Source organism: Oncorhynchus gorbuscha, unplaced genomic scaffold (genome assembly GCF_021184085.1).
Source record: "Oncorhynchus gorbuscha isolate QuinsamMale2020 ecotype Even-year unplaced genomic scaffold, OgorEven_v1.0 Un_scaffold_821, whole genome shotgun sequence".
Taxonomy (NCBI): domain Eukaryota; kingdom Metazoa; phylum Chordata; class Actinopteri; order Salmoniformes; family Salmonidae; genus Oncorhynchus; species Oncorhynchus gorbuscha.
In genome coordinates this window covers 241884-257500 of record NW_025745824.1, presented here as the reverse complement: position 1 = coordinate 257500, position 15617 = coordinate 241884, and the positions used below count along the sequence as shown (strand labels likewise).

The 15617-nt window shown below is 43.1% G+C and overlaps 3 protein-coding genes across 5 annotated transcripts in view; 1 reads left to right on the top strand and 2 right to left on the bottom strand.

Moving 5' to 3' along the window:
- The window catches only part of LOC124020462 (C-type lectin domain family 19 member A-like), a 16188-nt gene extending 13618 nt beyond the window's left edge, over nt 1–2570 (top strand). The window contains exons 4-5 of the mRNA XM_046335699.1: nt 1296–1428; nt 2447–2570. Coding sequence (XP_046191655.1) covers nt 1296–1428; nt 2447–2523 — 210 coding nt within the window. The 3' untranslated portion in view covers nt 2524–2570. The remainder of the gene's footprint in view (nt 1–1295; nt 1429–2446) is intronic.
- A 5663-nt stretch (nt 2571–8233) lies between these two features.
- Nucleotides 8234–9637, bottom strand: LOC124020452 (putative nuclease HARBI1). Its single transcript, XM_046335690.1, has 3 exons — nt 9495–9637; nt 9102–9213; nt 8234–9007 (listed from the first exon to the last, which is right to left on the bottom strand). Exons 1-3 carry the CDS (start codon nt 9561–9563, stop codon nt 8637–8639), a joined length of 552 nt encoding a protein of 183 aa, XP_046191646.1. The 5' UTR covers nt 9564–9637; the 3' UTR covers nt 8234–8636.
- Nucleotides 9638–9784: 147 nt separating this feature from the next.
- Nucleotides 9785–12422, bottom strand: LOC124020451. 3 transcript variants are annotated; one of them, XM_046335689.1, is made up of 8 exons: nt 12262–12422; nt 11223–11293; nt 10959–11135; nt 10807–10868; nt 10635–10724; nt 10264–10437; nt 10149–10184; nt 9785–10049 (listed from the first exon to the last, which is right to left on the bottom strand). In XM_046335689.1, exons 1-7 carry the CDS (start codon nt 12417–12419, stop codon nt 10149–10151), a joined length of 768 nt encoding a protein of 255 aa, XP_046191645.1. In that variant the 5' UTR covers nt 12420–12422; the 3' UTR covers nt 9785–10049. The 3 variants fall into 3 exon arrangements, 2 of the variants coding, with proteins under 2 accessions (XP_046191645.1, XP_046191644.1); XR_006836063.1 differs by having other exon boundaries at nt 10149–10437; XM_046335688.1 differs by having other exon boundaries at nt 9785–10437.
- Between the last annotated feature and the right edge of the window lie 3195 nt (nt 12423–15617).

Here is a 15617-nt window from a genome sequence, read left to right as displayed (position 1 = left end):
GAGTAGAGTCAGAGTTTAGGTAATGAGGTCCCAGTTGAGAGTAGAGTCAGAGTTTAGGTAATGAGGTCCCAGTTGAGAGTAGAGTCAGAGTTTAGGTAATGAGGTCCCAGTTGAGAGTAGAGTCAGAGTTTAGGTAATGAGGTCCCAGTTGAGGGTAGAGTCAGAGTTTAGGTAATGAGGTCCCAGTTGAGAGTAGAGTCAGAGTTTAGGTAATGAGGTCCCAGTTGAGAGTAGAGTCAGAGTTTAGGTAATGAGGTCCCAGTTGAGAGTAGAGTCAGAGTTTAGGTAATGAGGTCCCAGTTGAGAGTAGAGTCAGAGTTTAGGTAATGAGGTCCCAGTTGAGAGTAGAGTCAGAGTTTAGGTAATGAGGTCCCAGTTGAGAGTAGAGTCAGAGTTTAGGTAATGAGGTCCCAGTTGAGAGTAGAGTCAGAGTTTAGGTAATGAGGTCCCAGTTGAGGGTAGAGTCAGAGTTTAGGTAATGAGGTCCCAGTTGAGAGTAGAGTCAGAGTTTAGGTAATGAGGTCCCAGTTGAGAGTAGAGTCAGAGTTTAGGTAATGAGGTCCCAGTTGAGAGTAGAGTCAGAGTTTAGGTAATGAGGTCCCAGTTGAGAGTAGAGTCAGAGTTTAGGTAATGAGGTCCCAGTTGAGGGTAGAGTCAGAGTTTAGGTAATGAGGTCCCAGTTGAGAGTAGAGTCAGAGTTTAGGTAATGAGGTCCCAGTTGAGAGTAGAGTCAGAGTTTAGGTAATGAGGTCCCAGTTGAGAGTAGAGTCAGAGTTTAGGTAATGAGGTCCCAGTTGAGAGTAGAGTCAGAGTTTAGGTAATGAGGTCCCAGTTGAGAGTAGAGTCAGAGTTTAGGTAATGAGGTCCCAGTTGAGAGTAGAGTCAGAGTTTAGGTAATGAGGTCCCAGTTGAGAGTAGAGTCAGAGTTTAGGTAATGAGGTCCCAGTTGAGGGTAGAGTCAGAGTTTAGGTAATGAGGTCCCAGTTGAGAGTAGAGTCAGAGTTTAGGTAATGAGGTCCCAGTTGAGAGTAGAGTCAGAGTTTAGGTAATGAGGTCCCAGTTGAGAGTAGAGTCAGAGTTTAGGTAATGAGGTCCCAGTTGAGAGTAGAGTCAGAGTTTAGGTAATGAGGTCCCAGTTGAGAGTAGAGTCAGAGTTTAGGTAATGAGGTCCCAGTTGAGAGTAGAGTCAGAGTTTAGGTAACGGTCAGTTGTAGGTTTTAGCTAAACTTCCCTTTTCATTAAAGCAGTCTGCCCAGGTTGTTACATGTCCCATGTCATACTATTCCTGACTGCAGGAGGGCACTCTGGAGTGGACCGACGGCAGTAACTATGGATACAGCTACTGGGATGGCAACCAGCCTGACGACGGCATACACCGCATCCCCGAAGAGGAAGACTGTGTCGAGATCTGGTACAGGCAGAACAGCGGTGAGACACACACACAGGCAGTCAATAAGCATACACACACACAGGCAGTCAATAAGCATACACACACACAGGCAGTCAATAAGCATACACACACACACAGGCAGTCAATAAGCATACACACACACACAGGCAGTCAATAAGCATACACACACACAGTGTATTACCCAATAAAACATGACTGAGGTAAGGGGATGACCTACAGGTTCATGACTGAGCCAGGGGATGACCTACAGGTTCATGATTGAGCCTGGGGATGACCTACAGGTTCATGATTGAGCCAGGGGACGACCTACATGTTCATGATTGAGCCTGGGGATGACCTACAGGTTCATGATTGAGCCAGGGGATGACCTACAGGTTCATGATTGAGCCTGGGGATGACCTACAGGTTCATGATTCAGTGGGTACACATACTAGTAAAGAAACTCAGAGAAACAGGCCTGGCTATTTCAGAGCCATTATGCCAGAACACAGGCATCTATAACCAGTTAAGTTCTGAATCACTCTCAGGTCTCCCTTGTTGGGTAATAAACTGTGTGCATCATTAGGACAACTGGGTACCAGATCAGACACCTTTGTAATGAGTCACACACACACATTAACACACACATTAACACACACACACATTAACACACACACACATTAACACACACACACATTAACACACACATTAACACACACACATTAACACACACACACACATTAACACACACACACATTAACACACACACACATTAACACACACACACATTAACACACACACATTAACACACACACACATTAACACACACACACATTAACACACACACACACACACATTAACACACACACACATTAACACACACACACATTAACACACACACACATTAACACACACACACATTAAGACACACACACATTAACACACACACACATTAACACACACACGCGTCCTTAGCTGATGAGTCAGTCAGTCAATGTAGTGTTGTTTTTGTTTCTAACAGCGCTGTGTGTGTGTGTGTGTGTGTTTCTCTGACAGCACTGAGGTCCTGGAATGATAACAGCTGTGACAAAGCCTTTCCCTTCGTGTGCAAGATCCCCACAGTGGACAACTAGGCCTCTGGGGTCCAACACACACACACTGACACACACACACACACACACACACACACACACACACACACACACACACACACACACACACACACACACACACACACACACACACACACACACACACACACACACACACACACACACACACACACACACACACACACACACACACACACAGAGCCCCACTGAAAATGATGATATTGGGGAACTTTCTTGCTGCTGTTGTTGCCTTCTCCTTCCTCAACCTCCCTCTCTTCTTCTCCTCCCTCCCTCCTCCCTCCCTCTCTTCTTCTCCCCCCTCAACCTCCCTCTCTTCTTCTTCCTCAACCTCCCTCTCTTCTTCTCCTTCCTCAACCTCCCTCTCTTCTTCTCCTCCCTCCTCCCTCCCTCTCTTCTTCTCCCCCTCAACCTCCTCTCTTCTTCTCCTTCCTCAACCTCCCTCTCTTCTTCTCCTTCCTCAACCTCCCTCTCTTCTTCTCCTCCCTCCTCCCTCCCTCCCTCCCTCTCTTCTTCTCCCCCTCAACCTCCCTCTCTTCTTCTCCTCCCTCAACCTCCCTCTCTTCTTCTCCTCCCTCAACCTCCCTCTCTTCTTCTCCTCCCTCAACCCTCCCTCTCTTCTTCTCCTCCCTCAACCTCCCCCTCTTCTTCTCCCTCCCTCCCTCCCTCCCTCCCTCCCTCCCTCCCTCCCTCCCTCCCTCCCTCCCTCCCTCCCATAGTATAATGCACTAGGTATTGAATAGGGTGCCATTCACGCATCACATCACATCACACACACAGAGGAATACATGGGACTTATCATGTGAAGGCCAGTCATCAACCATCCTTCCTTCCTTCCTTCCTTCCTTCCTTCCTTCCTTCCTTCCTTCCTTCCTTCCTTCCTTCCTTTCTTTCTTTCTTTCTTTCTTTCTTTCTCTCGTTCTTTCTTTCTTTCTTTCTTTCTTTCTTTCTTTCTTTCTTTCTTTCTCTCGTTCTTTCTTTCTTTCTTTCTTTCTTTCTTTCTTTCTTTCTTTCTTTCTTTCTTTCTTTCTTTCTTTCTTTCTTTCTTTCTTTCTTTCTTTCTTTCTTTCTTTCTTTCTTTCTTTCTTTCTTTCTTTCTTTCTTTCTTTCTTTCTTTCTTTCTTTCTTTCTTTCTTTCTTTCTTTCTTTCTTTCTTTCTTTCTTTCTTTCTTTCTTTCTTTCTTTCTTTCTTTCTTTCTTTCTTTCTTTCTTTCTTTCTTTCTTTCTTTCTTTCTTTCTTTCTTTCTTTCTTTCTTTCTTTCTTTCTTTCTTTCTTTCTTTCTTTCTTTCTTCCTTCCTTCCTTCCTTCCTTCCTTCCTTCCTTCCTTCCTTCCTTCCTTCCTTCCTTCCTTCCTTCCTTCCTTCCTTCCTTCCTTCCTTCCTTCCTTCCTTCCTTCCTTCCTTCCTTCCTTCAGCAGTCTGCGTTATGTTCTGAAGCAGCCGGTCCCTCAGCAGTCTGCATTCTGTTCTGAAGCTGCCCGGTCCTTCAGCAGTCTGCATTATGTTCTGAAGCAGCCTGGTCCTTTAGCAGTCTGCGTTCTGTTCTGAAGCAGCCGGTCCTTAAGCAGTCTATGTTCTGAAGCAGCCGGTCCTTCAGCAGTCTGTGTTCTGTTCTGAAGCAGCCGGTCCTTCAGCAGTCTGCATTCTGTTCTGAAGCAGCCGGTCATTCAGCAGTCTGCGTTCTGTTCTGAAGCAGCCGGTCCTTAAGCAGTCTATGTTCTGAAGCAGCCGGTCCTTAAGCAGTCTATGTTCTGAAGCAGCCGGTCCTTCAGCAGTCTGCATTATGTTCTGAAGCAGCCCGGTCCTTCAGCAGTCTGCGTTCTGTTCTGAAGCAGCCGGTCCTTCAGCAGTCTGCGTTCTGTTCTGAAGCAGCCCGGTCTTTCATCAGTCTGCATTCTGTTCTGAAGCAGCCCGGTCCTTCAGCAGTCTGCGTTCTGTTCTGTGTTCCTTCTCACCTCTTCACCCTGCAGCCCTGTTACCACTAAGATACTTTGATGTTTGGTCAACTCTCAAATGGTACCCTATTCCCTATGTAGGACACAACTTTATGACAGAGCTCTATGTGACTCAGGTCAACAGTAGTGTACTGTAAAAGGAACCAGTGTGCTATTTGAGACAGTTGTTGTTGATGTGTATGTGTGAACCTCTACATGTACTGCTGTACTGTCATGTAGTAGATCAAGGACCAATCATCAATACTTTGATCAATTCTTTAATACACTTAAGAAGAAAAACAGACTGCGGTTGTTTTGTGTCTTAATGTTGAGTTCCTTCTCCATCACCCGCTCAGCCTGGACAACAACAACACATTGGTAAACAACATTATTCTAGGGAAGATATAGAACCACCAGGTAGTGAGTTGAGTTCCTTCTCCATCACCCGCTCAGCCTGAACAACAACAACAACACATTGGTAAACAACATTATTCTAGGGAAGATATAGAACCACTAGGTACTGAGTGGAGTTCCTTCTCCATCACCCGCTCAGCCTGAACAACAACAACAACAACACATTGGTAAACAACATTATTCTAGGGAAGCTATAGAACCACCAGGTAGTGAGTTGAGTTCCTTCTCCATCACCCGCTCAGCCTGAACAACAACAACAACAACACATTGGTAAACAACATTATTCTAGGGAAGATATAGAACCACTAGGTAGTGAGTTGAGTTCCTTCTCCATCACACGCTCAGCCTGAACAACAACAACAACAACAACACATTGGTAAACAACATTATTCTAGGGAAGATATAGAACCACCAGGTAGTGAGTTGAGTTCCTTCTCCATCACACGCTCAGCCTGAACAACAACACATTGGTAAACAACATTATTCTAGGGAAGATATAGAACCACCAGGTAGTGAGTTGAGTTCCTTCTCCATCACCCGCTCAGCCTGAACAACAACAACAACAACAACAACAACAACAACAACAACAACACATTGGTAAACAACATTATTCTAGGGAAGATATAGAACCACTAGGTAGTGAGTTGAGTTCCTTCTCCATCACACGCTCAGCCTGAACAACAACAACAACACATTGGTAAACAACATTATTCTAGGGAAGATATAGAACCACCAGGTAGTGAGTTGAGTTCCTTCTCCATCACCCGCTCAGCCTGAACAACAACAACAACACATTGGTAAACAACATTATTCTAGGGAAGATATAGAACCACCAGGTAGTGAGTTGAGTTCCTTCTCCATCACCCGCTCAGCCTGAACAACAACAACAACACATTGGTAAACAACATTATTCTAGGGAAGATATAGAACCACTAGGTAGTGAGTTGAGTTCCTTCTCCATCACCCGCTCAGCCTGAACAACAACAACAGCAACACATTGGTAAACAACATTATTCTAGGGAAGATATAGAACCACCAGGTAGTGAGTTGAGTTCCTTCTCCATCACACGCTCAGCCTGAACAACAACACATTGGTAAACAACATTATTCTAGGGAAGATATAGAACCACCAGGTAGTGAGTTGAGTTTCTTCTCCATCACACGCTCAGCCTGAACAACAACACATTGGTAAACAACATTATTCTAGGGAAGATATAGAACCACTAGGTACTGAGTGGAGTTCCTTCTCCATCACCCGCTCAGCCTGAACAACAACAACAACAACACATTGGTAAACAACATTATTCTAGGGAAGCTATAGAACCACCAGGTAGTGAGTTGAGTTCCTTCTCCATCACCCGCTCAGCCTGAACAACAACAACAACAACACATTGGTAAACAACATTATTCTAGGGAAGATATAGAACCACTAGGTAGTGAGTTGAGTTCCTTCTCCATCACACGCTCAGCCTGAACAACAACAACAACAACAACACATTGGTAAACAACATTATTCTAGGGAAGATATAGAACCACCAGGTAGTGAGTTGAGTTCCTTCTCCATCACACGCTCAGCCTGAACAACAACACATTGGTAAACAACATTATTCTAGGGAAGATATAGAACCACCAGGTAGTGAGTTGAGTTCCTTCTCCATCACCCGCTCAGCCTGAACAACAACAACAACAACAACAACAACAACAACAACAACAACACATTGGTAAACAACATTATTCTAGGGAAGATATAGAACCACTAGGTAGTGAGTTGAGTTCCTTCTCCATCACACGCTCAGCCTGAACAACAACAACAACACATTGGTAAACAACATTATTCTAGGGAAGATATAGAACCACCAGGTAGTGAGTTGAGTTCCTTCTCCATCACCCGCTCAGCCTGAACAACAACAACAACACATTGGTAAACAACATTATTCTAGGGAAGATATAGAACCACCAGGTAGTGAGTTGAGTTCCTTCTCCATCACCCGCTCAGCCTGAACAACAACAACAACACATTGGTAAACAACATTATTCTAGGGAAGATATAGAACCACTAGGTAGTGAGTTGAGTTCCTTCTCCATCACCCGCTCAGCCTGAACAACAACAACAGCAACACATTGGTAAACAACATTATTCTAGGGAAGATATAGAACCACCAGGTAGTGAGTTGAGTTCCTTCTCCATCACACGCTCAGCCTGAACAACAACACATTGGTAAACAACATTATTCTAGGGAAGATATAGAACCACCAGGTAGTGAGTTGAGTTTCTTCTCCATCACACGCTCAGCCTGAACAACAACACATTGGTAAACAACATTATTCTAGGGAAGATATAGAACCACCAGGTAGTGAGTTGAGTTCCTTCTCCATCACCCGCTCAGCCTGAACAACAACACATTGGTAAACAACATTATTCTAGGGAAGATATAGAACCACTAGGTAGTGAGTTGAGTTCCTTCTCCATCACCCGCTCAGCCTGAACAACAACAACAACACATTGGTAAACAACATTATTCTAGGGAAGATATAGAACCACTAGGTAGTGAGTTGAGTTCCTTCTCCATCACCCGCTCAGCCTGAACAACAACAACAGCAACACATTGGTAAACAACATTATTCTAGGGAAGATATAGAACCACCAGGTAGTGAGTTGAGTTCCTTCTCCATCACACGCTCAGCCTGAACAACAACACATTGGTAAACAACATTATTCTAGGGAAGATATAGAACCACCAGGTAGTGAGTTGAGTTTCTTCTCCATCACACGCTCAGCCTGAACAACAACACATTGGTAAACAACATTATTCTAGGGAAGATATAGAACCACCAGGTAGTGAGTTGAGTTCCTTCTCCATCACCCGCTCAGCCTGAACAACAACACATTGGTAAACAACATTATTCTAGGGAAGATATAGAACCACTAGGTAGTGGTAAACAGCCTGAACAACAACAACAACACATTGGTAAACAACATTTTGGATAAAACATTATTTTTAGATGTTGCTATCATTAGATAATTTACAGTTTCCCATAGACTATATATAAAATGATAGAATATTAGGGCCACAGAGGAAAAAAAAAGACAAGTCATAATATTGTAACCAGTTGTTTTAAAGGAGGACAGTTGTTAAAATGACAGATGCGGGGCATTTCGTGAAATTGTACTTCAGTATGGTTTCATAAACAAAGACATGCTGATGTGCCAGACTATTAAGTATCACATTGTCATAAGTATCAAAACTGTAAAAACAATATGTAGCTTTTCTGCAGAAAGAACCAGCCTCATAAATTTATGACTTTATCCTTTTTCTTCAGTGTGGCCCTAGTACTCTGTCATATAAACAAATACACATTCCATATGAATATAAAAACACAATGTGTAACATTATGTTCCTTTATTGAATAAGGACAAAACAAAGCAGGTAAACCATCAGCTCCTTTCGAAACTGAAGTCACAGTGACTCTACAAGATGGAAAGCACAGAATCCAAGCATATTATACAAAATGATACATACACATTCAAAGGTCTGTATATAACACACCCTGCATGTCTGCACACTAAAATAAATGCAGGACAAATCCATACACATCAACTGAACAGACAAATGAATGGATGCAGTAGCCTCCCTGCAGCCTTGTATTACACACAGTATACCGCACAAACATCATAAGAGGCCAAATTCGTAAAAAAAACGAACCCAAAAAAACCCAAATTCCTCTGCCACCGCAGGACATATTTAACCAAAATTGAAAGCACACATACTAACTAAAATAATTCAACACATATTGGTCCCTCAGCAGCCGACCACTGTCGTCATCAGGGAAGATTGCCGGATTGTCCCAGTCCATGGCTGGTGGCACTCTGGGGGCCCTCTCCTTCCTCAGGCAGGCCACATTGTGGAGGACAGCACAAGCCACAGTAATATCACATGCCCTAACAGGGCTGACCCTTAATTTGTGAAGGCAGTGAAAGCGTGCCTTCAGGAGGCCAAAGGTCATTTCAACTCTGGCCCTGGTCCTGGCATGGGCATGGTTGTAGGCCTGCTGTGCTTCCTGGGGGTCTGTGAAAGGTGTCAGGAGAAAAGGCTGGCAGCCATACCCCCTGTCTCCCAGCAACACACCAGAGAATTCACCTGTCAACACAAAATCTCATCATTACTACCTCATAAACACAGTGATATTCTTGACACAGCCATGATGGTTATAAATAGGGGTTGTGTGGCTTACCTTGTGATAGGCACTGATAGATTTCAGAGGCCCGAAAGATTCTGGAGTCATGGACTGAGCCAGGCCATTTTGCCACAACATTGCTGATCACACAGTCAGCATTGCAGACCATCTGAAATCATAAGATGAGGAATATTACACCAATCAATGCACATCACTGGCAATGCAGAGTGTTCGTCAATGGACAATATCAAAAAGTTATGTTCACCTGAACATTAATGCTGTGAAAGGATTTCCTATTCACAAAATCGGCCTCATGGGCACCTGAGGGGGCTTTTATCCTTATGTGTGTGCAGTCCACTGCACCAATGACATTGGGGAAACCTGTCACACAAAGTAATGAGTATCCTACTATGTGTTAACAGTTGTCCTGTAATTTGTAGATCCTCTTACCTGCAATCCTATAGAACTCCTCTTTGATGTCACAGAGTCTTCTGTGGCCAGGGAAGGAGATGAAGACATCTGCTAATGCTTTGATAGCCAGACACACACTCCTTATTGTGCGGCAAATTGTGGCCTTGTTCAGCTGTTCTGCATCCCCCACTGAGTACAGGAAGACTCCACTAGCAAAAAAGCGCAAGGCCACACAAACCATTTGCTCCACACTCAGTGCATGGCTCCGTGCAGTGCGGTGCTTAATCCTGGGACCCAGTAGTCTGCATAGATACCTGATGCCATCTGCAGAAAACCTGTATCTTTCATATAGATGGTCGTCAGGGAAGGCCAGTGGGTCCAACCGGTCCCCGAAGACCCTTTCTCGCCTGAAGGCTCTCCTCAGCACAAGTGCTTCTTCATCCACCACATCTCGCACGAATGGGCATGCCATTGTCAGAGCAGAAAGGAACACACAATTTTGGGCCTTCATATAGGCTAGTGGCCACACCTGGTGCTGGGGGGGTGGGCAAAAGAGGGCGATGCCTTATAACGATGACTTGGTTGTACTGATTGCTGGGAAAATAAAATAAAAACTTAGAAAGATGCCACCGTCCTGTGTGCTCACAATAAGAGCTCATATGTCATGGCTCACTTGACTTTACGAGAATATACCTAATTTTTATTTTGAGCTGTGTCATCTTCTTGGAGCTGGGGGAGGAAATACAAATAATGATTAATACATTTGTGTTACAGTTAGCATACAGTGTACATTGAAGGCATATCTCACCTCCCTCTCAAGGTTTTTTATTTCAAGGTCCAGTTTCCTAATTGTCCTCTTTTTTATTTCGGACTCCAGTGCAAGATTTTCCATCTTTTTCTTCTTGTACTGAATGTCTATGTCTGCCAGTTCTATTTGGCGCCGGAGGTGGTTGCCATACAACTTTCTGATAGCTTGTGAGCTCTGTGAACACAATACAATTAGCGCAGCTGGAATTTGGCAGGATGTGGTGTCCTTTTATTAATACGCACTATGTTGCCAGGCTAGTTTTCCCACTGTATAGCATCTGGGTCCTGTAAAAGAAATTAGATTTTTTTATTTTGATGAGGACTCCTCACCATTGTAGAGTAAATAGTACTTTCACAGTCTTACCATGATACCTCATGCCTTCTGGAATCCAGAGAGATGGTCTCCTCCTCATCATCATCGTCTCCATCATGTGCTGTTGCTGCTGCACTGGGGCCTTCACCCTATCACATTTAATCGGATTCATATTGAAGCTAGTAGACAAGACATGCCAGGCCTACAGTATGCCTTTGATGGAGTACTCACTGGATCAGCATCGTCTGGTGCTTGTGCTGGTGGCTCTAACAGGAACACAGTGCTGCCAGACACTGCAAGGCAATAGGTAAACCAAAGTCAGACAGTCCAAATTGATTCAATATGAATGTGGTTGTATTCCATGTAGAGATGGAAGGACATACCTTGAATGAAGCGGGTGGCATCTTGGGAGGAACCTATGCTCGTCTCTTTCCCCCCAGGGATCCCCTCTAAGACGGGCCTGCCTTTATTTAGCTCCAAGGCCATGTCCTCTGCTGGGGTAAGGTCAGCCTTTGGTGACCCACCACCCGTGCCTTGTCTGTGGGTATTCTTTTTCACTGCTAAAACAGTACAGACAATGTGTGAGCAGGCACCTTCTGGGTACAATATATGCTTGTGCTTTGTTAAATATTAGTCAGGGACCATACCATTCTGCAGAATGTTCTTGTATTTGATTTTGACCTGCTGCCATGTCCGTTTTGGCCCGTTCATGTTTAATCCACACACACACACACACACACACACACACACACACACACACACACACACACACACACACACACACACACACACACACACACACACACACACACACACACACACACACACACACACACACACACACACACACACACTGCAAAAAATTACTTGGTATTTTTGTCTTGTTTTCAGTAGAAATATCAACAAACAAAAAAATTAAAGATGTATTTTCTTGATTTGCTAAATGACCTAGCAAAATAAGTATAGTTTAGACAAAAAATATAAACTTTAAGTAAATGTGTGCTTAAAACAAGCAAATAAAAATCTGTCAATATAATAAATTCTCTTGAAATAAGTTTACTTTTTCCATAAACACTTAATTTTAGAAAAGTTCTCGTTTCACTGGCAGATTTTTTTGCTTATTTTCCTAGGTAATTTTGCTCAAGAAAATATTCAAGATGTTTTTTAGATATTTTTTTTAAACTGAAAACAAGACAAAAATACTAAGTAAGAAAGACATTTTTGCAGTGCAGTGAGCAACCAACCTTGGGTCCTTTGAAAGGCGCTATATAAATTAAAGTGATTATTATTATAGCTCATCTATTTATTCAATTACATTTTATTTATATAGCACTTTTCACAATTGTTTCATTCTGTCAAAGCAGCTTTACATCAATGAAAGCAGGAGAAACACAAAAAAACGGTGGACAACATAAGAAGCAGAGTACAACGGCTAAGATTAAACCGTACTGAGCGTAGTAACGTTAAATAATAATGTAAGGCTTTAATAATAATTTATCATAGCTTTATACAGTGTGATGGACTTACTTTACACAATTTCACTCATATCTGCAGTGCATTTCAATTAAAAATTTAACCGTTTCATAATTACAGTACAACTGCGTTTTTGGAGATGTGAATTAAATATTTGAATTGTAATTGTGATGTTTCAGCGGAGCGGTGAGTGTGTAATTGTGCACTACTTACGCATTCAGGCGGTCTGCAATACTTTGCCACGCTTTTTCTCTTTGCTTTATCACTGTGGCGGTGTTGCCTTTCTTCTTAATTATATCTTTTACCTCCTCGTATGCCTCCATGAGGATTTGTGCTTCCGACGGGGAAAAGTACGCGGCTCTAGTTGCCATGGTAAATCAATTCATCTGTGATCTGTGGCGGGGTCTATTTGAGTGAGCCGTGAGCGCGCACCTATCCAGGATTGGTTTCACCTGGCTTAATGAATCCGTGTCTGCTCATCCTGGCTTGGTCTTTGTGCAACCAATTAAGCCTGGACGCACATGTTTTGGCTTCATTGAGCTCAGCTGAGTCATTTATCCCGGATGTCTTAATTCTACTTTTGTGCAACAGGCCCCAGGTAGTGAGTTGAGTTCCTACTCCATCACACGCTCAGCCTGAACAACAACAACAACAACACATTGGTAAACAACATTATTCTAGGGAAGATATAGAACCACCAGGTAGTGAGTTGAGTTCCTTCTCCATCACCCGCTCAGCCTGAACAACAACAACAACAACAACAACAACAACAACAACAACAACAACAACACATTGGTAAACAACATTATTCTAGGGAAGATATAGAACCACTAGGTAGTGAGTTGAGTTCCTTCTCCATCACACGCTCAGCCTGAACAACAACAACAACACATTGGTAAACAACATTATTCTAGGGAAGATATAGAACCACCAGGTAGTGAGTTGAGTTCCTTCTCCATCACCCGCTCAGCCTGAACAACAACAACAACACATTGGTAAACAACATTATTCTAGGGAAGATATAGAACCACCAGGTAGTGAGTTGAGTTCCTTCTCCATCACCCGCTCAGCCTGAACAACAACAACAACACATTGGTAAACAACATTATTCTAGGGAAGATATAGAACCACTAGGTAGTGAGTTGAGTTCCTTCTCCATCACCCGCTCAGCCTGAACAACAACAACAACAACACATTGGTAAACAACATTATTCTAGGGAAGCTATAGAACCACCAGGTAGTGAGTTGAGTTCCTACTCCATCACACGCTCAGCCTGAACAACAACAACAACAACACATTGGTAAACAACATTATTCTAGGGAAGATATAGAACCACCAGGTAGTGAGTTGAGTTCCTTCTCCATCACACGCTCAGCCTGAACAACAACAACAACAACAACAACACATTGGTAAACAACATTATTCTAGGGAAGATATAGAACCACTAGGTAGTGAGTTGAGTTCCTTCTCCATCACACGCTCAGCCTGAACAACAACAACAACAACAACAACAACACATTGGTAAACAACATTATTCTAGGGAAGATATAGAACCACTAGGTAGTGAGTTGAGTTCCTTCTCCATCACCCGCTCAGCCTGAACAACAACAACAACAACACATTGGTAAACAACATTATTCTAGGGAAGATATAGAACCACCAGGTAGTGAGTTGAGTTCCTTCTCCATCACACGCTCAGCCTGAACAACAACACATTGGTAAACAACATTATTCTAGGGAAGATATAGAACCACCAGGTAGTGAGTTGAGTTCCTTCTCCATCACACGCTCAGCCTGAACAACAAACATTGGTAAACAACATTATTCTAGGGAAGATATAGAACCACCAGGTAGTGAGTTGAGTTCCTTCTCCATCACCCGCTCAGCCTGAACAACAACAACATTGGTAAAACACATTATTCTAGGGAAGATATAGAACCACTAGGTAGTGAGTTGAGTTCCTTCTCCATCACCCGCTCAGCCTGAACAACAACAACAACAACAACACATTGGTAAACAACATTATTCTAGGGAAGATATAGAACCACTAGGTAGTGAGTTGAGTACCTTCTCCATCACCCGCTCAGCCTGAACAACAACACATTGGTAAACAACATTATTCTAGGGAAGATATAGAACCACCAGGTAGTGAGTTGAGTTCCTTCTCCATCACCCGCTCAGCCTGAACAACAACAACAACAACACATTGGTAAACAACATTATTCTAGGGAAGATATAGAACCACTAGGTAGTGAGTTGAGTTCCTTCTCCATCACCCGCTCAGCCTGAACAACAACAACAACAACACATTGGTAAACAACATTATTCTAGGGAAGCTATAGAACCACCAGGTAGTGAGTTGAGTTCCTACTCCATCACCCGCTCAGCCTGAACAACAACAACAACAACAACAACAACACATTGGTAAACAACATTATTCTAGGGAAGATATAGAACCACCAGGTAGTGAGTTGAGTTCCTTCTCCATCACACGCTCAGCCTGAACAACAACAACAACAACACATTGGTAAACAACATTATTCTAGGGAAGATATAGAACCACCAGGTAGTGAGTTGAGTTCCTTCTCCATCACACGCTCAGCCTGAACAACAACACATTGGTAAACAACATTATTCTAGGGAAGATATAGAACCACCTGGTAGTGAGTTGAGTTCCTTCTCCATCACACGCTCAGCCTGAACAACAACACATTGGTAAACAACATTATTCTAGGGAAGATATAGAACCACCAGGTAGTGAGTTGAGTTCCTTCTCCATCACCCGCTCAGCCTGAACAACAACAACAACACATTGGTAAACAACATTATTCTAGGGAAGATATAGAACCACCAGGTAGTGAGTTGAGTTCCTTCTCCATCACCCGCTCAGCCTGAACAACAACAACAACACATTGGTAAACAACATTATTCTAGGGAAGCTATAGAACCACCAGGTAGTGAGTTGAGTTCCTTCTCCATCACACGCTCAGCCTGAACAACAACACATTGGTAAACAACATTATTCTAGGGAAGATATAGAACCACCAGGTAGTGAGTTGAGTTCCTTCTCCATCACACGCTCAGCCTGAACAACAACACATTGGTAAACAACATTATTCTAGGGAAGATATAGAACCACCAGGTAGTGAGTTGAGTTCCTTCTCCATCACACGCTCAGCCTGAACAACAACAACAACAACAACACATTGGTAAACAACATTATTCTAGGGAAGATATAGAACCACTAGGTACTGAGTGGAGTTCCTTCTCCATCACCCGCTCAGCCTGAACAACAACAACAACAACAACACATTGGTAAACAACATTATTCTAGGGAAGCTATAGAACCACCAGGTAGTGAGTTGAGTTCCTACTCCATCACACGCTCAGCCTGAACAACAACAACAACAACAACAACACATTGGTAAACAACATTATTCTAGGGAAGATATAGAACCACCAGGTAGTGAGTTGAGTTCCTTCTCCATCACACGCTCAGCCTGAACAACAACAACAACAACAACACATTGGTAAACAACATTATTCTAGGGAAGATATAGAACCACCA